Here is a 16756-nt window from a genome sequence, read left to right as displayed (position 1 = left end):
GTGGACTTTGAGCAGGAGAATGACTGAGCTTTCTGGTTTTTTTGGGAAACTGTAAATGGGAAGAGGTCAATTAAACTGTTTGAAATTCTAGGATAATAAATATTTAGGTTTTTTACTAGAGGAGAGGGGAATAGACCAGGAAACTCAGAATACTTGACAGCTTTAGTATGTATGCCTGTGCTAGAGAAGAAGTGGACTTTTTGCACAGGAGGTGGGAGAGGTGTTTTCAAGTTCCCATCTTTTTTAAAGGCACGTGTAGGACCTGCATCTGGTTTTTGACACACGCCTCTCAGAATTTATCACATGTGAAGGACAAATGACCACATAGTGAAAGTATGAGACCTTGAGCAGGGAAATGTTCATTGATTTGGTTCCAAATTCCCACATATTTTTAGACAACCCTCTCTGTTAAAATAGAGATTTCATCCTCCCCCCAGTCTTTGGTTCATGGAAGACTGTTAAGTTTCATCATACTGTGAGAAACTAATAACTGTTAATGTGGATATAGCAAGATCTTACATTTTTACAAGTACTGCTGCTTTTCTTTCTGCATTAAAAATGTGGCCTACTAAAACACTAACAGATATGACACATTTTCTGTTAGTGAGGAAGTCACTGACATAGCTATTTTTAGTGTGCCAGAAGGCTGTTCTAATACAATCACTTTAGGCCCCAATATTAAAAACAGAATATGGAGGGTTAATGAGCATACAGGAGGCAGAGTGTAATGACAGCTTACAGAAATTGCCTCCACCCAAAAATGCAGCATTTTCAGTCTTTCAAATACAGCATGAGACATTTAATTGCATCTCTTTTTATTTCAAATGCAGGATAATTCCCTGAGTAAGCAGTTTTTTACTTAAATAAAACTTTTCCAGAACTTAATCATGTGGAACATGTTCACACAGCTGACAACGAGCTGGAGATGACAAATTCTTTGGCCCAGGGAAGTAGTGGTCTGGCAGGAGCTCTTGGACTGTTCATTTCCAAAGTTCACCCTGTAATGTCACCAGCCTCCTTCAGCACTGCCATCTCCCCCACCTCTGCATCTCCTCTCTGACTGATCTCTGGGGTTTGAATTCCTCTTTGACTGTGCTGCCACGAAAGGGATTTTTCATACTTGGTCTTAAAAAGTAATCCATGACCTGAAAAAGCAAAAGGGGAATAAAACCCTAAACTAACATTCTGAAATGAGATTACTGCAGTGGTAAACAGAATTATTCCTTAAAAAAAAGTGGTCTTTACAGACTGGAAACTGCATCCAGAGGCTTTGGAAGCAGGAGCAATGACATACAGAGAAGGAAGAGCTGTCTTTTAAAATGGTACTATAAACTTTTAGACAGCATGTAGCATTTTAGGGTAGTATGTCGATTTTAACACTCTCCTACTCCCCATAACCCAAAGATTAAAGTAATGAATATACATGGGAGAATAACGAGATGTTTGCTTGATGGCTGGTAAGGCCAGATACACTTACCTGGACAATCTGCTACCTCCTTGAATGCTCTTTTCTTGCAGCATCCTCGGCACATATTAAACACACATTTATTGCCCTGGGTTGGGATAGTGGTATAAAGAACCTTGTGTCAGTGAAAATAAAATTATTACTGTTTACTATAATAAGTAACAATGCAGCTCTGCACTTTCAGATCTTTGGAAGAAAACCACGTTCTCAGCCTAGTGAAGATGATGGAGTTGGTGTCATATGGGGGCTATCCACTGTTTGCACATAAGAACAAAAAAACCCTAACCAACCAAAAAAAAAATCCACATTCAACTTGTGCAAACCACGTAATCTGTTGGGCAGCCTGAGCTGCCGACCACAAGCAGGCACATGCCCTAAGCCCTCTGGAACAAGCATGAACACACTTGGTGCTGGTCAGCTTGCTCTAGTTCTCTGCAACACGAAACACAGTGCTACCATCTGCAGCTATGCCTAAAATATGTTCCCACCAGAATTACTTCCCTACTTGCATCTTAAAATACACCTGCATATTTATTAAAGTAAAATGTACGACCCTTAGAGTCTCAGCTAACTGATGATGTGGCAGTATGAGCCTGGGTCTCTGGGGTGCTTTGCTCACACACATTTTAGAAAAGGGGGTTGATGTTGTTTAGTGTGATTCCCTCCACCCCAGTCAGAAAATCCTTCATGTTTAGGAAGGCTTTAGTTGAATTCCTTCTTCTCTACAGCCCCCACCCCCTCATCCCATTTCATGACCTAGCTCAGAAACACATAATCTAGGAAAAATAAAATTACAGACCTAGTCAGAAGATGTCAAGAGCTACCTGCAACATTACAGTGATGCAAGAGCAAAACAAAGTCCTGGTGCAGACTCCTGGTTTATGCACCAAGTGATGTCACATGGATTAGTGATGATACAGGATGGCTTTGAAAGCAGGCTAGCTCAGTGCTCAATGCTTTCCCAATAATGAACCCAGCAAAAAAATCCCTTTTTTTCAGTAGCTGCAGCTTCAAATTGAGCCCTAGCTGGCTGCCACTGCTGCGCTGCAGTAACTGTTACAACAGAGAGCAATATCACACGCTGCCTCGCCCCGCTGAGGTGTAAGGGTAACTTTTAAGGTAGAACACAAAATTACTTGTATCTTACACCCTGCTTTACAGATATATTAGCAGCAATAAATACCCTCTGCTCACACAGCTCAGCAACGCCACTCTGTCAAGCAAACAGCTATGTTCCCCAAGAAAAAATAAACACGCAAAAACAAAATGAACTCTTTGCAAATAGCAAAATATTTGAAATCTCAATACAGAATCTGTAAAACCAGCTGCTTCATTTCGCATTGCTAATAGTGAAAGCTAATGTTAATCTGCTGCATAGGCAAGACTGAGGATGAGGAGGTGCTTATGTTTGTTTTGATAAAGGCAGAGATCCAAATACAACAGAAGCCAGAGCTGCAGGTGCTGCCTGACACTCACTGCAGCCTGAACTGTGATGACATTTGAAGTATTTTTATTAGTACACTAAGAACCACACCAATTATTCAAATTTTCACTTTGCAGAAAAACTCTAGCCACCACTAACCATGGTAAGAGGGGTTTGTTTTTCATTTCACAGTAAAATATGCAGACCATACATGTGTGGAAGTCTGGAGATTTGTTTCCAAGATATCTTGGGTAATTCAATTAATTCACTCAACTGTCATAGCAATAAATAAATACTCTCAGCAGCAGCAGGAGTGCACTTTTTTTGGAGAGGAAAGTAAATTCTCTCAAAGAACCTATATATGTTAAGGATTTTTGTCCAGCACCTTCAACCTCAGAGATCGGTTACAGTTACTGGTTAAAAAAGCTTTTGCCCAAGTATGGACTTTCCTCTCCACACACACTTATCAGCAGGACTTGGCACGCACCTACCTCAGGATTTGGAATAACAGAATAGAATCATAGAATAGTTTGGGTTGGAAGGAGCCTTTAGAGTCATCTACTCCAACCCCCTGCAAAGAGCAGGGACATTTTCAACTAGATCAGGTTGCTCAGAGCCCTGTCCAACCTGACTTTGAATGTTTCCAGGAATTGGGCATCCACAACCTCTCTGGGCAACCTGGGCCACTGCTTCACCATAAAAAAATGGCTTCTAATCTAAGGCATATGTAGTCTGCATCTACTCTCTTTAAATCTATCACCCTTTGCCCTACTGTAACAGGCTCTGCTACAAAGTCCATTGCTGTCTTTCTTTTAAGTTCCCTTTAGGAAATGGAAGGGGCAGTGATGCTCCCCAGAGGCTTCTCTTCACCAGGCTGAACACCCCCCAGTCTCTCAGCCTGTCTCCATGGCAGAGGGACTCCATCCCCTAATCATATTTGTAGCCTCCTCTGGGCCTGCCCTGAAAGCTCCACGTGTCTCCTGCACCAAGGGCTCCAGAGCTGGATGCAGTATGTCAGGAGGGGGTCTCATAAGAGCAGAGTAAAGGCACAGAATCCCCCCCACCGTGGACCTGCTGCTTTTGATGCAGCCTAGAACACAGGTGCTCCCAGGGCTGTGAGCACACGTTGCTGAGCCATGACCAGCCTCTCATCCAACAGCACCCCAAAGTCCTGGGCAAGGCTGTTCTCAATCTGTGCATCCTCCAGCCTGGATTTGATGCTGTGATTGCCCTGACCCATGTGCAGAATCTTGGACTTGGCCTTGTTAAACCTCAGAGGTTCCCACAGGCCACTGCCTGAGCTTGTCCAGGTCCCTCTGGATGGCCGTGTCCCTCAGCTGTGTCATCACTGCACTCAGCTTGGTGTCATCTGCAAATGCCCTGAGGACACTCTTGCTCCCACTGTCCACATCACTGATGGAGACACTGAGCAGTGCTGGTCCCAGTACAGACCCCCGAGGGACACCACGTGCCCCTTGTCTCAATCCAGACATTGTGTGACTGATCCCTTCATGGTCATTTTATTTCCATTTAAAGAAAATGCTTTTATGGACACTTGTACTGACTTACCTTAGGGTTTCCACATTGATCACATTTTGCATATTTGGCTGAGGGAGAGAGAGAGAGAGAGAGAAAGCTGATCCAATTGATTAAATACAATGGTATTTTTATGTGGAAGAAATAAGTTTAAAAAAAAAAATCAGAAAAGCTTGGTGCTTTTCTAGCCAGAGACTCTTTTTGAAATAAAAATACAGTACCTCAAATAACAGTGCAAAGGTAAAAATACTTCGAATTTTTAAGTGCCTCTATGCTAAAATCCAAACATTGCAAATTTTAATCCTCAAGTCAAACAAAAACAGAAGGACATCATCTTGAAATTCATACAAAACTTTCCATTTCAAATGCTAGTGACAGCTACAATTCACTTTGTAAACCATTTTGATCTTAAAAAGATGCTTAGAGAGAATCAGTGACCTACTACTTTGATCCTTGTTTCCTTTACTAGTGAACATTATTTGAATCATGTTGCATGCTACTGAAATTTCAATAGCAATAATTTCCCTTCTTTTTCAAGGAGTTTCTACAAATACACAAGCCAGGAAAATTCTTAGTGGCAAGTTATGTCAAAGATGGTATCAGCAACTCTCCATACCTTTATGCCAGTAAATGGAACTTACGTTTTAAAGATGGATCAAAGCTTTTATTTGGATTTCTTAACTTCTTTTTTTGTTTATTCTTTGACAGAAGCTCAGAATTTCCATCTTCCTCTTCTTCCAGAGCACGTTTCCCTCGCACACCTTTTTCAGTTCCACTGTCTCCATTCTCCCTGCATCTCTCCTTTGGCCTGAAACAGTGAATTTCATCATAAGTTGGCTGGAGGGAAGAAGTAGCTGTTCCCTGACCATTCTTTTGGTTTACAGAAATCTGGGTAAACCATAAACCTTTCTGTCATGGCTACAATGAAGTGTCATTGACCTTAGAAATGGGATAGAAAAACCTGGCTCTTTTGGTTAACACTGGTGGTTAATAACAGACATACTATCTGATATATCAGTAGGAAAGCCAATTAAAGTTGGTCAGCTAAATTAGGCACCTGTTATTCCCAGGTTTTACTTAAGTATTTTTTGAAGTATTTACTTAAGTATTAATCTTGACACACTTGTTCTCTTCCTCAGCCCAATTTTCAGCAGAAGGGGAATGAGCTATCTGAAAAGCTTGTCCATACATTACAAGCATCCTTTACAGAATACAATTTAGTTCTTACCTTTGCTACCATAGCAGTTACCAGCAACATTCATGTTGCATGTAACAATAAAGCACTGTCAGGTAGCATATTTATTGCACATCAGATTCTTGTTCTGAACTGCAGTGGGATTCCTGATTTTTACTTTCCAGAGAGAGAGAAATTTGAGGAGGATCCAGAGGAGAGAAGATAAACAATGAGCAACATCCCCACAAACAAAGCAATAACTAGGAAACAACCAAACTAGAATAAAAATAATCCAAAGTCATCAGTCTTCACTTTTTTTTCTTTTTTTCCCTTTTTTTTAATTTTTTTTTTTTTTTTTAGTGTAAGCTCCTAGAACACAATCAATTGCTGATACTGACAGTATGGGTGGGAAAGGCCTGTGAGTACCTGTAAGTATCAAAATAGGTAACTCACCCTGTCCTGACGTATGGCTGACAGATCCAGTGGAAAAAAGGCAACCCTTCTTTTGGCTTTTCTCCTTCTTTCTGATTAGCTATTTCTTCCTGCAGCATAGAGTTACAGTCAGTCTTCCTGGAGTTGTCAGAAAATACACTAAATAACTTCAATAACTAAATAACTTCAAAGTCCAGGAAATCGCAAACTGAAATTTAAGCTAACCATTACTGTCAGTTACATAATAGGCATAAAAATCATCTACAAAGTGAACTGAAGCATATTTGTAACTCCTAAATCAACTTTATCTCACAAAGTTGTCCAGGCTTAAGGGGAAGCTACTGTAGTAAGCTAGCAAAATCAAAGTTAGTAAGCCACAAAGTCCCATAGAAGTGACTAACGGATGCCAACTCTATGACATATTTGGTACGTTCCCACTAAGTGCAGGCAGTGCTGTTCTGGGAGATTAGGGCCCATCTTGGTACCTGGCATCGCAGTTTCAGCTCCCTGTTGACATCTATGATGCCCTCTAGAGTCTTCACTTTTGCTAATTCTTCACGCAGCTGCTGGTAAACTTGAAGCCTAAGGCAAATCCCAAACATCAAGTTATATTTAGACTGCAATCAACTAAAAATAACTGTATAAAAACATTTTATACACCTTTCCTGATTCCTAAACTTCCTGGGAGAAGCTTATGTTCTTCTTTGTAACTCCAGAGAAAAGCACACATATGTCTCTTCCAGATAAATACTTGGCAGACAACCAAGGTACCTTGACACAAGCTAACGTGAATGTACAGTGCATCAGCTGCTTCTCAGTAACTGCCCATAGCCATGCTCTTACTCTACAATAAATGCAACAGCACTTTGCCTCACAATGAACAAGGAGATAGCTAATTTGTGTTTGCTATGAAGTGTGTGTGTGCATACGGGCAATTACCACATTGCAACCAGCGTGCTGTGAGCTCCCAGCCCTGGCTGATCTTTGTGGCATTCATTCCCCATGCCCTGTTTCCCAGATATGAAATGAAGGGTAAAGGCCTCAGCCCACACCCTCTCCAGCCAGGTCCAGGAAAGAAAACTTTGCAACATACTCATTCTGGCCAAACGAATCCTTGTCCAGAAAAGCCAGACACTTGCTAAGCAGGATAAGCTCAGCTTAATGAAAACATTAAGAGTTCTATGGAGATACTCACGTGTGATGCCAGAGCTTGAAGAGATGAGCCCTAACATAAGACAATGGACAGGGGTACTTCCGCACTATCTCCAGATACTCCTCAGCCATCTCCCACACCAATGGGTTCCGGCCCTCAAACAAAGCTGGGTTATGAAGATTACCTTCTAGGGAACAAAAAGAAATACTCAAACTTTCATTTCAGGATTGAAACAAAGGCCAAAATCTCTGCTCTGGAGTTTTGTCATTCCTTTTGCGATGCTTCAGCCACAGCCACATCACCCACGTACTCTCAAGAAGAACACAAGGTCCGTAAAGCTCTAGCCTGACCTTGGGATACTACATTTCACGAAACAATTCCTAATTGTGCCAAACAGCTCATACCTAATTAAAGTGCAGTTTCTAAGAAGGCATCTAACCTACACACAAAGACAGTAAACCAATTAGTAAATACAGAAATCTCTGCTTTTGTTGCCCAATGGTTAAATATTGAAATGACAGGTGTCTTGCCATGTATCTGTATTGACATTTGTCTGGCCCAACTTCACAGATACAGCTTCTCACTGTGCTCCTCTCTACTGGCTTCACAAACCTTTTGTTAACCAGTATTTTCTAAAAGATTCCACAACCCTTCTTTAACTGTGTGAGTGATTAGAAGCTCTTTCTGATGCCTATCCAAGCTCTTCCTGTAGGAAGTTTATGTCACTTCTTTCTTGTCCCAACCCGACATGAACCACCTGCAGGAATATTAACCCACAGATGCACTTCAACCATTCAAAAACTATTCAATTGATTAACAGATGTCACAAAAATATTACAGGACAACAGGAGCTCCATATGCCTTTGTCAAGTAGTTAGATTTGAGCTTAGTGAGTCAATGGTATTGCAAGTCTGACATAACAATTCTTTACAAATCTGAAGTGATTCCTGGCCCTGGTATGAGATGGCCAGTATAAGACGAGAGAGAATGCCCACTCAGCTGTCAAGCAAAGCTGTTTACCAAGTCAATCTGACATTAAGTTTTTAATCAATGTATACGGGGCTGTTAAGGGACTAAGAAAAAACTTATATTCTCATCTGAGTAAAAGTTCATTTTCTTTACCTGCACTCATGACACCATGTACTCCTGTCTTACGGATGCATTCTTCCACATCGCTGAGACACTGGATGTTTCCATTTGCAAATACAGGAATGTTTACAGCTTTTCTATCCCAATGAATAAAAGAGATGCATAAAATTGAGAATTAAGAGCCAATCCAGAAATTCTCCTCCTGTCACACAAATTTGTTTGCTCCTCAATGCCGCAGTACACTCTGTTTAAAATCCAGAGTGTTAGCAGGAATCCACTAAGACTGGTACTGCTCACTAACCTTACAGCTTGAATGTGCTCCCAAGATGCCACGCCAGCAAGTGGTCCTTTCTGTTCTTTAGTACGGCCATGCACAGTCAGCAGCTGGAACACAAAATTACATTTACTTTCTATGTGTATGAACCACTGGAATAAATCCAAAAATTTCCTTTCACTCCTACACTTCATGGGTGCCACTGAGTTCCTGCTGCTATTTCAAGAGTGCAGGGAGTTTAGCAACACAGAAAAATACCAGCAGCTCACCTACTGTGGCATTGTCTTAGGCTCCTCTCATCTTGCTATTTCATGGCATGACAAGATTCTATCATGGGAGAACCTACAGATTTCCTTTTGCACTGGATTCCATTTGTGATTCACTTTGGAATTTGTGATATATTGATCTAGCTTTCTCCTCAGCAGAAGGTCCAAACACTGTCAGTACTGTCTCTAACTATAGACAATCTCTTCCAATTGGAGTTAAATCCTAGAAGATTGTCTATTTCTTCTAGCAATACCTTTTGATACCCTTTTTCTTCTACAGTCCTGTGGATTTCATGCATTCACACTGCTCCCTGCAGCACTATATGAAGACTGAGATGTTCAGCCACCGTGAAGGATGCTGCAACAGTGCAGTGATTACAAGAGGCTAAAATCACTGTGTCTTCTGTACCACACTACTGACCTGTGGCCTAGGACTGCAAACACACAGAATCTGTCTGCACCTTGTTTGCTCTGTCTTCAAAATAACGCAGCCTATTCATCTCCACAGTGTACCAAGAACTGTACTTTACACAAAGATATGTGTCCAGTGCAAGAGTAGAGGGAGCAGCTGCCTTCTTACCTGGCAGCCAGCTTTCTCCAGCATCTGTGCATACTTCACTGTCTTGTCAATGTCTGGGAAAACGCGGATTTTGCATGTGATGGGAACAGAGAGCTTCTCGTTAGCCAGTAAAACTGAGAAAGATTGAAAAGACAGGTAAGTGGGCTGCACAATGCTCTGAAAAGTGTCTGTTCTCCTCAAGATCTGATACTGGGTGTGGTATGGAAAAAGCCTGAGAAGTTACTGCTATGCAGTTCTCACAGCTTAAGAAACCAGCAGTGTCCTCTGAAATCCTTACTGCATAGTTTAATAACAGTAACACACACGTGAAGCACAAAAATCTAACAAGGTCCCATAAAATAGTCACCCATTTAATAGCCCTAACACTTCCACTGCATTAGGCCTTCACTTTCAAAGACCATCCCCTCACAATTTAATTAAGTTAGGATACAAGTTTATTATCACAGGCTATTGTACTCCTCCAACAGTAACACTTGCTTGTCTACCTTTCCCACAAAAAGGTGCTTCACTTCTTCGTAAACTATCACCAAAATAATTATTTTAAGTAGAGTCTAATCCATGGGAAGCAGAGGCTTATCAAGTGAGGCAGGCTGCAGATGCAATCAAGTAGTAAATGTAGTTTATAGAGTCAGGGTGAAATCTAGAACAACATGGTAAACTCCCATGTTACACAGTACATGGAATCACAAAAATACCAGAATAAGAAAACACCAAAAAGAGAGCTAACATAGAGAGCCAACAGGAAAACACTGAGTAATGCTGTGTCTGGAATTCTCTTTTCTTCCAGAGCTTGGATATACTGTAAATATAATGTAGAAAGCCACCTGCTGTCTTCTAATCCAAATACTATAAGCTCTAATGATAGGTACTTCCCATCACCCTTTCAAAGGAGCAAGCAAGGTGTACACAGGTCCATTTTAAAGGTGGCTGGGGAAAGAAGGAGCAAGAGGCCAGTCTAAGACAACTCTCTTACTAGATAGCCTGGGTTCTCACCCAACTAGATGACCTGGGTTCTCTTCACACCTTGAGGCTATTCTAATTTGCATAGTTCTCAACAGCCACATTACATGCTGGGCAAGGAAGCACTGTCTCATCTTCCAGGCTCTCAGCAGCGTCTTTGTACCAAACCACTCAAGATTCCCCAGACCACTGAGAATGCAAACAGAAATAAGACTCTCTAACATCATGGTTCCAACACTTGCTTTGAAGTGGGATGAAGGCACATTCTCAGTTCTACAAAATGACCAAAACCTTGCTTTTTATATCAGTCACAAACGTATTTCTTAAAAAAATATGACAATGTTCACAACAGCAACTGATAGCCTGAAGATAACCTACATCACTTAGGAGAAGAAATGCATAATTTGCTATACTCTGGACAGAAAGACTACAGAGTTGATCAGAAAAGGTCAACTGTGGCTTGAAGCAGCAAAACAACTCTTGGCACTTGAGAACTTCAAAGTGAAAAAGAAAGGCACTGCGACTTCTACTGTTTCTAGAGCTGGAGAGCTGCTAAGCTATCTTGAGACTGGAACTTAATTGACTCATTTTCACCTGAAGCCTGTTTCAGGTACAAAAGTCTTTTAGCATTTCTAATGTGAGTTTGAAGTGGGATACCACCAAGTATCTTGAGGGTGATACTGGACTACAGTATGATATTAAAAAAAAATTAAGAACACAACAGCCCCTTCAAAACCCAAACACAACTCTGCCCAAAGAAATATGATGCACGTCCTTTCCCCTAAAATCCCTAAACCTCCTCTCGATAATTAGTTCATCCTATTCCTTCTCTAAATACTTACTCATTCTCTGAAGAAGATCCCATTCCTCTTGCAGAAATGCTCCATAGTGACCTATGATAAAATAGCATATGACAAACTTGTGCAGAAGAGTAAGATCCTGAAGCACAGTTTTCATAAACTCTCACAAAGATCCAGACACTTATATGCCTCAGAGTTGCTCTGTCCTGCCCCAACTGGAAGAGTGGGATCATTCTGTTCTCCCTGCCACCCTAGATTTACAGGATAAACAAGGAATCCCCACACCCTACTTTCACTGGTACTTCTCGAGGCTGATGTGTTGACACTTGCAGCTCCAAGTCCAACTTCTAAGGGTTTATACCAGACGCTTAATAAATCCTATTAGGGTAAGAGATGATCAGAGTGAAAGATCTATCTGCACCACTAATCATTTGCTATTAGTCTTTGAAAGATATTTTAGAAGAAGAATGTGTAGTTACTGAACAAGTATTTTCTTAACACCTTAACTGATACAAAATTTTCAAACACTGGTTCTGATTTTCAAACATGTGGTATCTAAGGGATTCAGCAGGTGTCATCTTCTTCTACATTATTGTGAAAAAACTCTGTGCAGGTATCAGGGAAACAGGAGATCCTAAATGTCTAAATGATGTATTTTTAAGTGCAGTTTTTTAAAAATAGGCTGTTTGAGCAAAAATCAGAAAGAAAATCAAGCTCTTACTACAAATACTATTTCTGAAGGGTATTCTAGACACAGGAGCTGTCACTTAAGAGAAATCAGAATTAATAATATCTAATTTTTGCTTTAGGTACTACAAAGTGTTACCTGCTACATTGGGTATAACTAAGTTCGACTTCAGTAGTACTGCAGCCCCTCCCCAAGGCTTGATATTTTACTGCCAACATTCACATTTGAAACACCATTTGCCATTTCTCTGCTTATCCAGGGTTCAGATTTGCACATACCTCTCTTTGCAATCATTTGAGGACAACCCAAATTTAGGTCTATGGCATCACAGTAATCCTGAGCCAACAGTGCTGCTTGGACAAACACTTCAGGATCATTGGCACAGAACTGTGAAAACCAAAGAGAAGTGGAATAATCAGGCAATAGCTTTCTTCAAGTACTGACAAAATGTTATGATGTAGTTATGAAGCAACTACCTACTGTAGAAAGCAGGCAAATATGCACAGTTAATAATACCAAACACTATTTCTCAAAAAGATCAAGGGAAGCCATGTGATGTAATCTTTTTGGATTTCAGTAAAGCATTTGATACTGTTTCTCACAGGACGGCTCTGGACAACACGTCCAACCCACAGCCGGATAAACGCATGGTGTGGTGAGTGAACAACTGGAGTTCAACATACGAGTCAAGTGCAAAGGGTTACAGTGACTGGGATGACATTAGGCTGGTGACTGGTCGTGACTAGGGGTCCACAGGGCACCATCTTACATGGAGCCAGAGCTCTTTAACAGCTTCATAAATGACTTGTAACCAAGCTGACATTTGTAATCTCCATGAGATATACTAAACTGGGAGGAGCTGTCCACGCTCTGGGAGGCACAGAGGCCCGGCAGAGAGACCCTGACAATCAGAGGGCAAGGCCATCACCAACCATATTAAGTTTAATAAAGACAAGCAGCCTATTCTGTCCTGGGAGAGGGTGACTCTGCACGTACAGACAGGCAGGGGAACTAAAGGCTGGAGAACAGTACTGCAGAAAGGGACCTGGGTCCTGGTTGATGGCAAGTTAAATATGAGTTAGCAGTGCCCTGGCAGCCAGGAAGGCCAGCTGTGTCCTAGGGGGGCATCAGGTCCAGCATTGCCAGCTGGGCTGGGGAAGGGATTATCCTGCTCTGCTGTGCACTGGGGCTGCATCTCCTCCTGTCCTGGGGACAGTTTGGGACATCACAATATAAGAAAGATCCAAAGCTATTAGAGAGTGTCCAAAGGAGCTTACAAACATGGTGAAAGGTCTGGAGGGAAAATGAGAGGAGTGGCTGAGGTCACTTGGCTTGTTCAGCCTAAAGAGGAGACAGAGGGGAGAACCCATAGAAGTTTGTAACTTCCTCACAACGGGCAGCAGAAGTACAGCTCTGATCTCTGCTCTCTGTGACCAGTGACAGGACCTGAGGGAATGGCAGGGGCTGTGTCAGGAGAGCTTTTGGCTGGATACCAGGAAAAGGCTCTTCCCCAGAGGGTGGTCAGGCACTGAAAAAGGCTCTTAAGGGCAGTGGTCATGGCCCTAAACCTGCCAGAGCTCAAGGAGCATTTGGACAACACTGGTGGGATTCTGGTGGCTGTCCTGTGCAGGAGCTGGGCTTTGTGAATCTTACAACTAAGGATATTCTATGATTCTATGGAAAACAAAAACCACCAAAGAAAATCTATGACACTTACCAGCTAAAGATCCTTAGCCTTCAAATGATAAAATGAGAAAGATGAGCATTCAAGAGGCAAAGAAATATCAGAAGAATATTTTACATATGGTACCCAAGAATAAGTGGAAATAGCTCTTAAAATCCTCTGGAGAACAAAGAGCTATAGCATTTTAGTACAGAAAGATGGGGCTTAAAAAAAAGAGTTACCCATAATGTCTCTGGGTCTTGAGACAGCTCAAACTTTGTAGATGTCAATAAGCACAACTGCCTGTAAAATGAATTCCCATGGAATGTGAAACAGACACATGGGAACAGTCAAATGCTCAGTCTTAACTGAATGTAATTAACGTTACATTTAAAGCACAGTTCAAAAAGCAAATAAATAGGTTAATTTGAAGCTTCTTTGTTGAAGAGGACAGAGATAAGACTATTCTTCTCGTTTATGATTTTAAACAGATTTTCTAAAACTCATTTTTCACAAAAAGCAATGTAATCACGTCTTTACATAAACTTGAAACAAAATTTTAACACTTCTAAGCAGAAGCTGTTACTTAAACCCTATGGCACTACATAAAATTACGACTGACACTAACTAATATAAAAAAATCATTTGCTTTCTCTGAGATGAAACTACGGAAAGCCTCCAACCATGCCATATAATGAGAATGTTAGCACAGTAAGCAAAGTCTTTAGAGCAGGCTGAGCTCAGATGTACCTCTGCCTAATCTAATTCCGAGACTCTGTGACCAAATCGGTAAGGATTGCTGCACAAGATCAATCCAAAGATTAGTTAGTTCTGTACTTTATGTCCAGTAGAGGCCAGTGGGAAGAAGGGAAACACAGCACTCTCAAAGCAAATGATTCTGTTCAGGCAGTGTCACCCAGAACACACAGCTTATTGAGCCGAGGATCTGTGACACAGCTTTCTAAGATAATTTGAATTTCTGCCACTTGTACTTTTCTGTGTCAAAAGAAACTATCTCCCCCAGAAGAAAAATGTACAAGATGCTGAGATTAACTCATTTAGTTAGAGCATGGTGCTAATAATACTAAGGTTGTGAGTTTTATCTCTGTATAGGCAATTCACTTAAGAGTTGGACTCAATGTACTTGTGGGTTGTGGACTTGTGTCTCCCTTCCAATCCAGATGATTTCACCATGACTCTGTGAAGGCTGTACTGAGACAGATCGAAGACCAATACCAAAATGTCTAAGGAACAGAAGAAGCTGAAAAAGTGTCTTTATGGACTTTGGAAGCAGAAGGGTGTGTTTGTTGCACCTAAAGACCCTCAAATGTTTTCCTTAATTTGCTTTCTAAACTCATGTAATGTTTTAGAATCCAGTACATCCCACAGCAATGAAGTCTGCAGTTTACCACTACGCTTACTTGTTTCCCATTCATCATCTTCAAGCCAGTAATACTTCCACAGGCTTCTCTTATCTCTCCCCTCAGTGAAGGGAGACACTTCCAGGGTAAAGGGTCCTCATCCATTTAACGAGTGGAAATCAGTCATTCCTTTGCTCATGACAACCGTCTTTCCCTGCATTATCCTCCAGCTCCACAAGCCACTTTCCCGCTTTGGGGTAGAGTGAAGTACCTGAACACGAGACAGTAGTCCAGAAGTAGAAGTAACACACGCTTTAAAGTCTATCTTCTTTGCATCCTTTTTCTATAGCTAAACATTTAGCACAGGGTTTCAGAAAACTATTAAAAAAGCTGTGATACTCCTTGATTGGTACCAGATCCAGGACACACCCTGACTCTACAACACCAGCTGTAATCTGGTTCTAAAGATGAAGTGCAGGGGACTAAAACCCTTTGAGAAGTCCAGTGCTCCAAGCCCCTGTGGTTAACACAGCCCATCCTCTGCTAAACATGGAATAAAGAGAAAAACACACATCTTCATGAGCTAAGTACTGTCAGCGGTACTTAGATGAAGAAAATGAGATTTCTGTCATCCTATATAACCACGTTAAAATGTGGATGAGGCTGACTACCTTCAACTCATGCACATTTGGAAAACGCCTGGATTTATTAGCACAACCGACGTGGATGGCGCGGGTGCGTTTGGCAATGCTGACTTGCGTCCTCAACGTTACCCAAGAATGGCACCGCAAGCTGAGCCCAGGGAAGCTCCTGCCGGCAGCCGCCGCCGCCACCGCCGTCGCTCCTGGGGCTGGGGCTGATAGGGCGAGTCGGGGCGGGGGCCGCGCTCACCTGCACGATGAGCGGCCGGTCCTCGGGACAGGCCTCGCCGTAGAGGTTCTCGCGGCGGTAGTTGGCGTCCCTGAGGAAGACCTGTGCGTGCAGCATCGGTGTGTAGCAGAGCTGGGCGCCGTGGCGGCGGCTCAGCAGCCTCCAGGCCAGCTCGCTCTGGTCCACCATGGGCGCCACCACGTAGTGGGCGCTCCGCAGCGTCTCCCTCCAGAAGGCTTCCCCGCGCAGCTTCGGCATCTCCCGCCTACACGCCCGTGCAGCGTTGCGGCAGCTGCCGCTCCGCGCCGCCGCCCCGGGGCTCGCGGCCTGACGCCCACACGCTGCCGCGACCGCTGCGCCCGGGCCGGGCACCGGCGCAGCCGGACGGTGCCACCGCCATCTCGCTCCGGCCGGCTCAGCGGTGCAGCCGCGCGCAGTCCCCTCCAGAAACTGCGGCGCTGCCAGCAGGGGCCGCGCGGGAGAGGGGGCCCAGGGCTTCGGGGCCCTGCGCTGCCCGGGGCGGCTGAGGGGCGGATAAGGGGCGGCTGAGGAGCGGCTGAAGGCCGGCTGAGGGGCGGATAAGGAGCGCCGTGCGTGGGCGGTCTCCCCCCAGGTGCCGCGGCGCCGGCACTCGGCCCATACGCGCCTCGCACAGCGCGGCCCGGGCGGCAGCCACTGCCGTCCTTTGTCCCCGAGCCGGGCGTCTTTCAGCATTTGGGCCTCCGCCGCAGCCGGTGCCGAGGCGAAGCGCCGTGACTAAGCATTTCAAGACCTCGGACAAAGTGAGAGGCCTGTGCTGTCCTTGGTCGAGGCAGAGAGGTGAAAATGGTCCACCCGACTGAACCAAATATAACAGCATCCATGACAAGGTCTGTTCATTCTGCATCATTTTATAAAGCTACTGACCATCACCAGGATGAGCACAGTGGAGGATTTCTGCCTCTCTCGGCCAATACCTTCCAGCATATAAAAAATGCTCCATCTCTACTCCAGTCAAAACGGCAATGTGGCTTGAGTTTGAG

The 16756-nt window shown here is 43.2% G+C and overlaps 1 protein-coding gene across 3 annotated transcripts; it reads right to left on the bottom strand.

Moving 5' to 3' along the window:
* Positions 1-798: 798 nt before the first annotated feature.
* On the bottom strand, positions 799-16131 carry DUS1L (dihydrouridine synthase 1 like). Of its 3 annotated transcripts, none has more exons than XM_014887485.2 (13): positions 15756-16131; positions 12119-12227; positions 11195-11245; positions 9393-9505; positions 8574-8656; positions 8306-8409; positions 7226-7370; positions 6516-6612; positions 6052-6140; positions 5066-5232; positions 4458-4495; positions 1478-1553; positions 799-1145 (listed from the first exon to the last, which is right to left on the bottom strand). In XM_014887485.2, the coding sequence occupies exons 1-13, from the start codon at positions 15990-15992 to the stop codon at positions 994-996; spliced, it is 1461 nt and encodes a 486-aa protein (XP_014742971.1). In that variant the 5' UTR covers positions 15993-16131; the 3' UTR covers positions 799-993. The 3 variants fall into 3 exon arrangements, with proteins under 3 accessions (XP_014742971.1, XP_014742972.1, XP_088032731.1); XM_014887486.2 differs by having other exon boundaries at positions 9393-9445; positions 15756-16123; XM_088176605.1 differs by lacking the exon at positions 15756-16131 and adding an exon at positions 14925-15122.
* Between the last annotated feature and the right edge of the window lie 625 nt (positions 16132-16756).

Source organism: Sturnus vulgaris, chromosome 20 (genome assembly GCF_052056855.1).
Source record: "Sturnus vulgaris isolate bStuVul1 chromosome 20, bStuVul1.hap1, whole genome shotgun sequence".
Lineage (NCBI taxonomy): Eukaryota > Metazoa > Chordata > Aves > Passeriformes > Sturnidae > Sturnus > Sturnus vulgaris.
This window is presented reverse-complemented; position numbering and strand designations above follow the sequence as displayed.

Coding starts and splice junctions, on each gene's coding strand:
- DUS1L (XM_014887485.2), bottom strand. CDS start 15,992: ATGCCGAAGCTGCGCGGGGAAGCCTTCTGGAGGGAGACGCTGCGGAGC. Junction 11,246..12,118: donor TCAAATGATTGCAAAGAGAG/GTATGTGCAAAT, acceptor ATTTTATCATAG/GTCACTATGGAGCATTTCTG. Junction 8,410..8,573: donor GAGCACATTCAAGCTGTAAG/GTTAGTGAGCAG, acceptor TCATTGGGATAG/AAAAGCTGTAAACATTCCTG.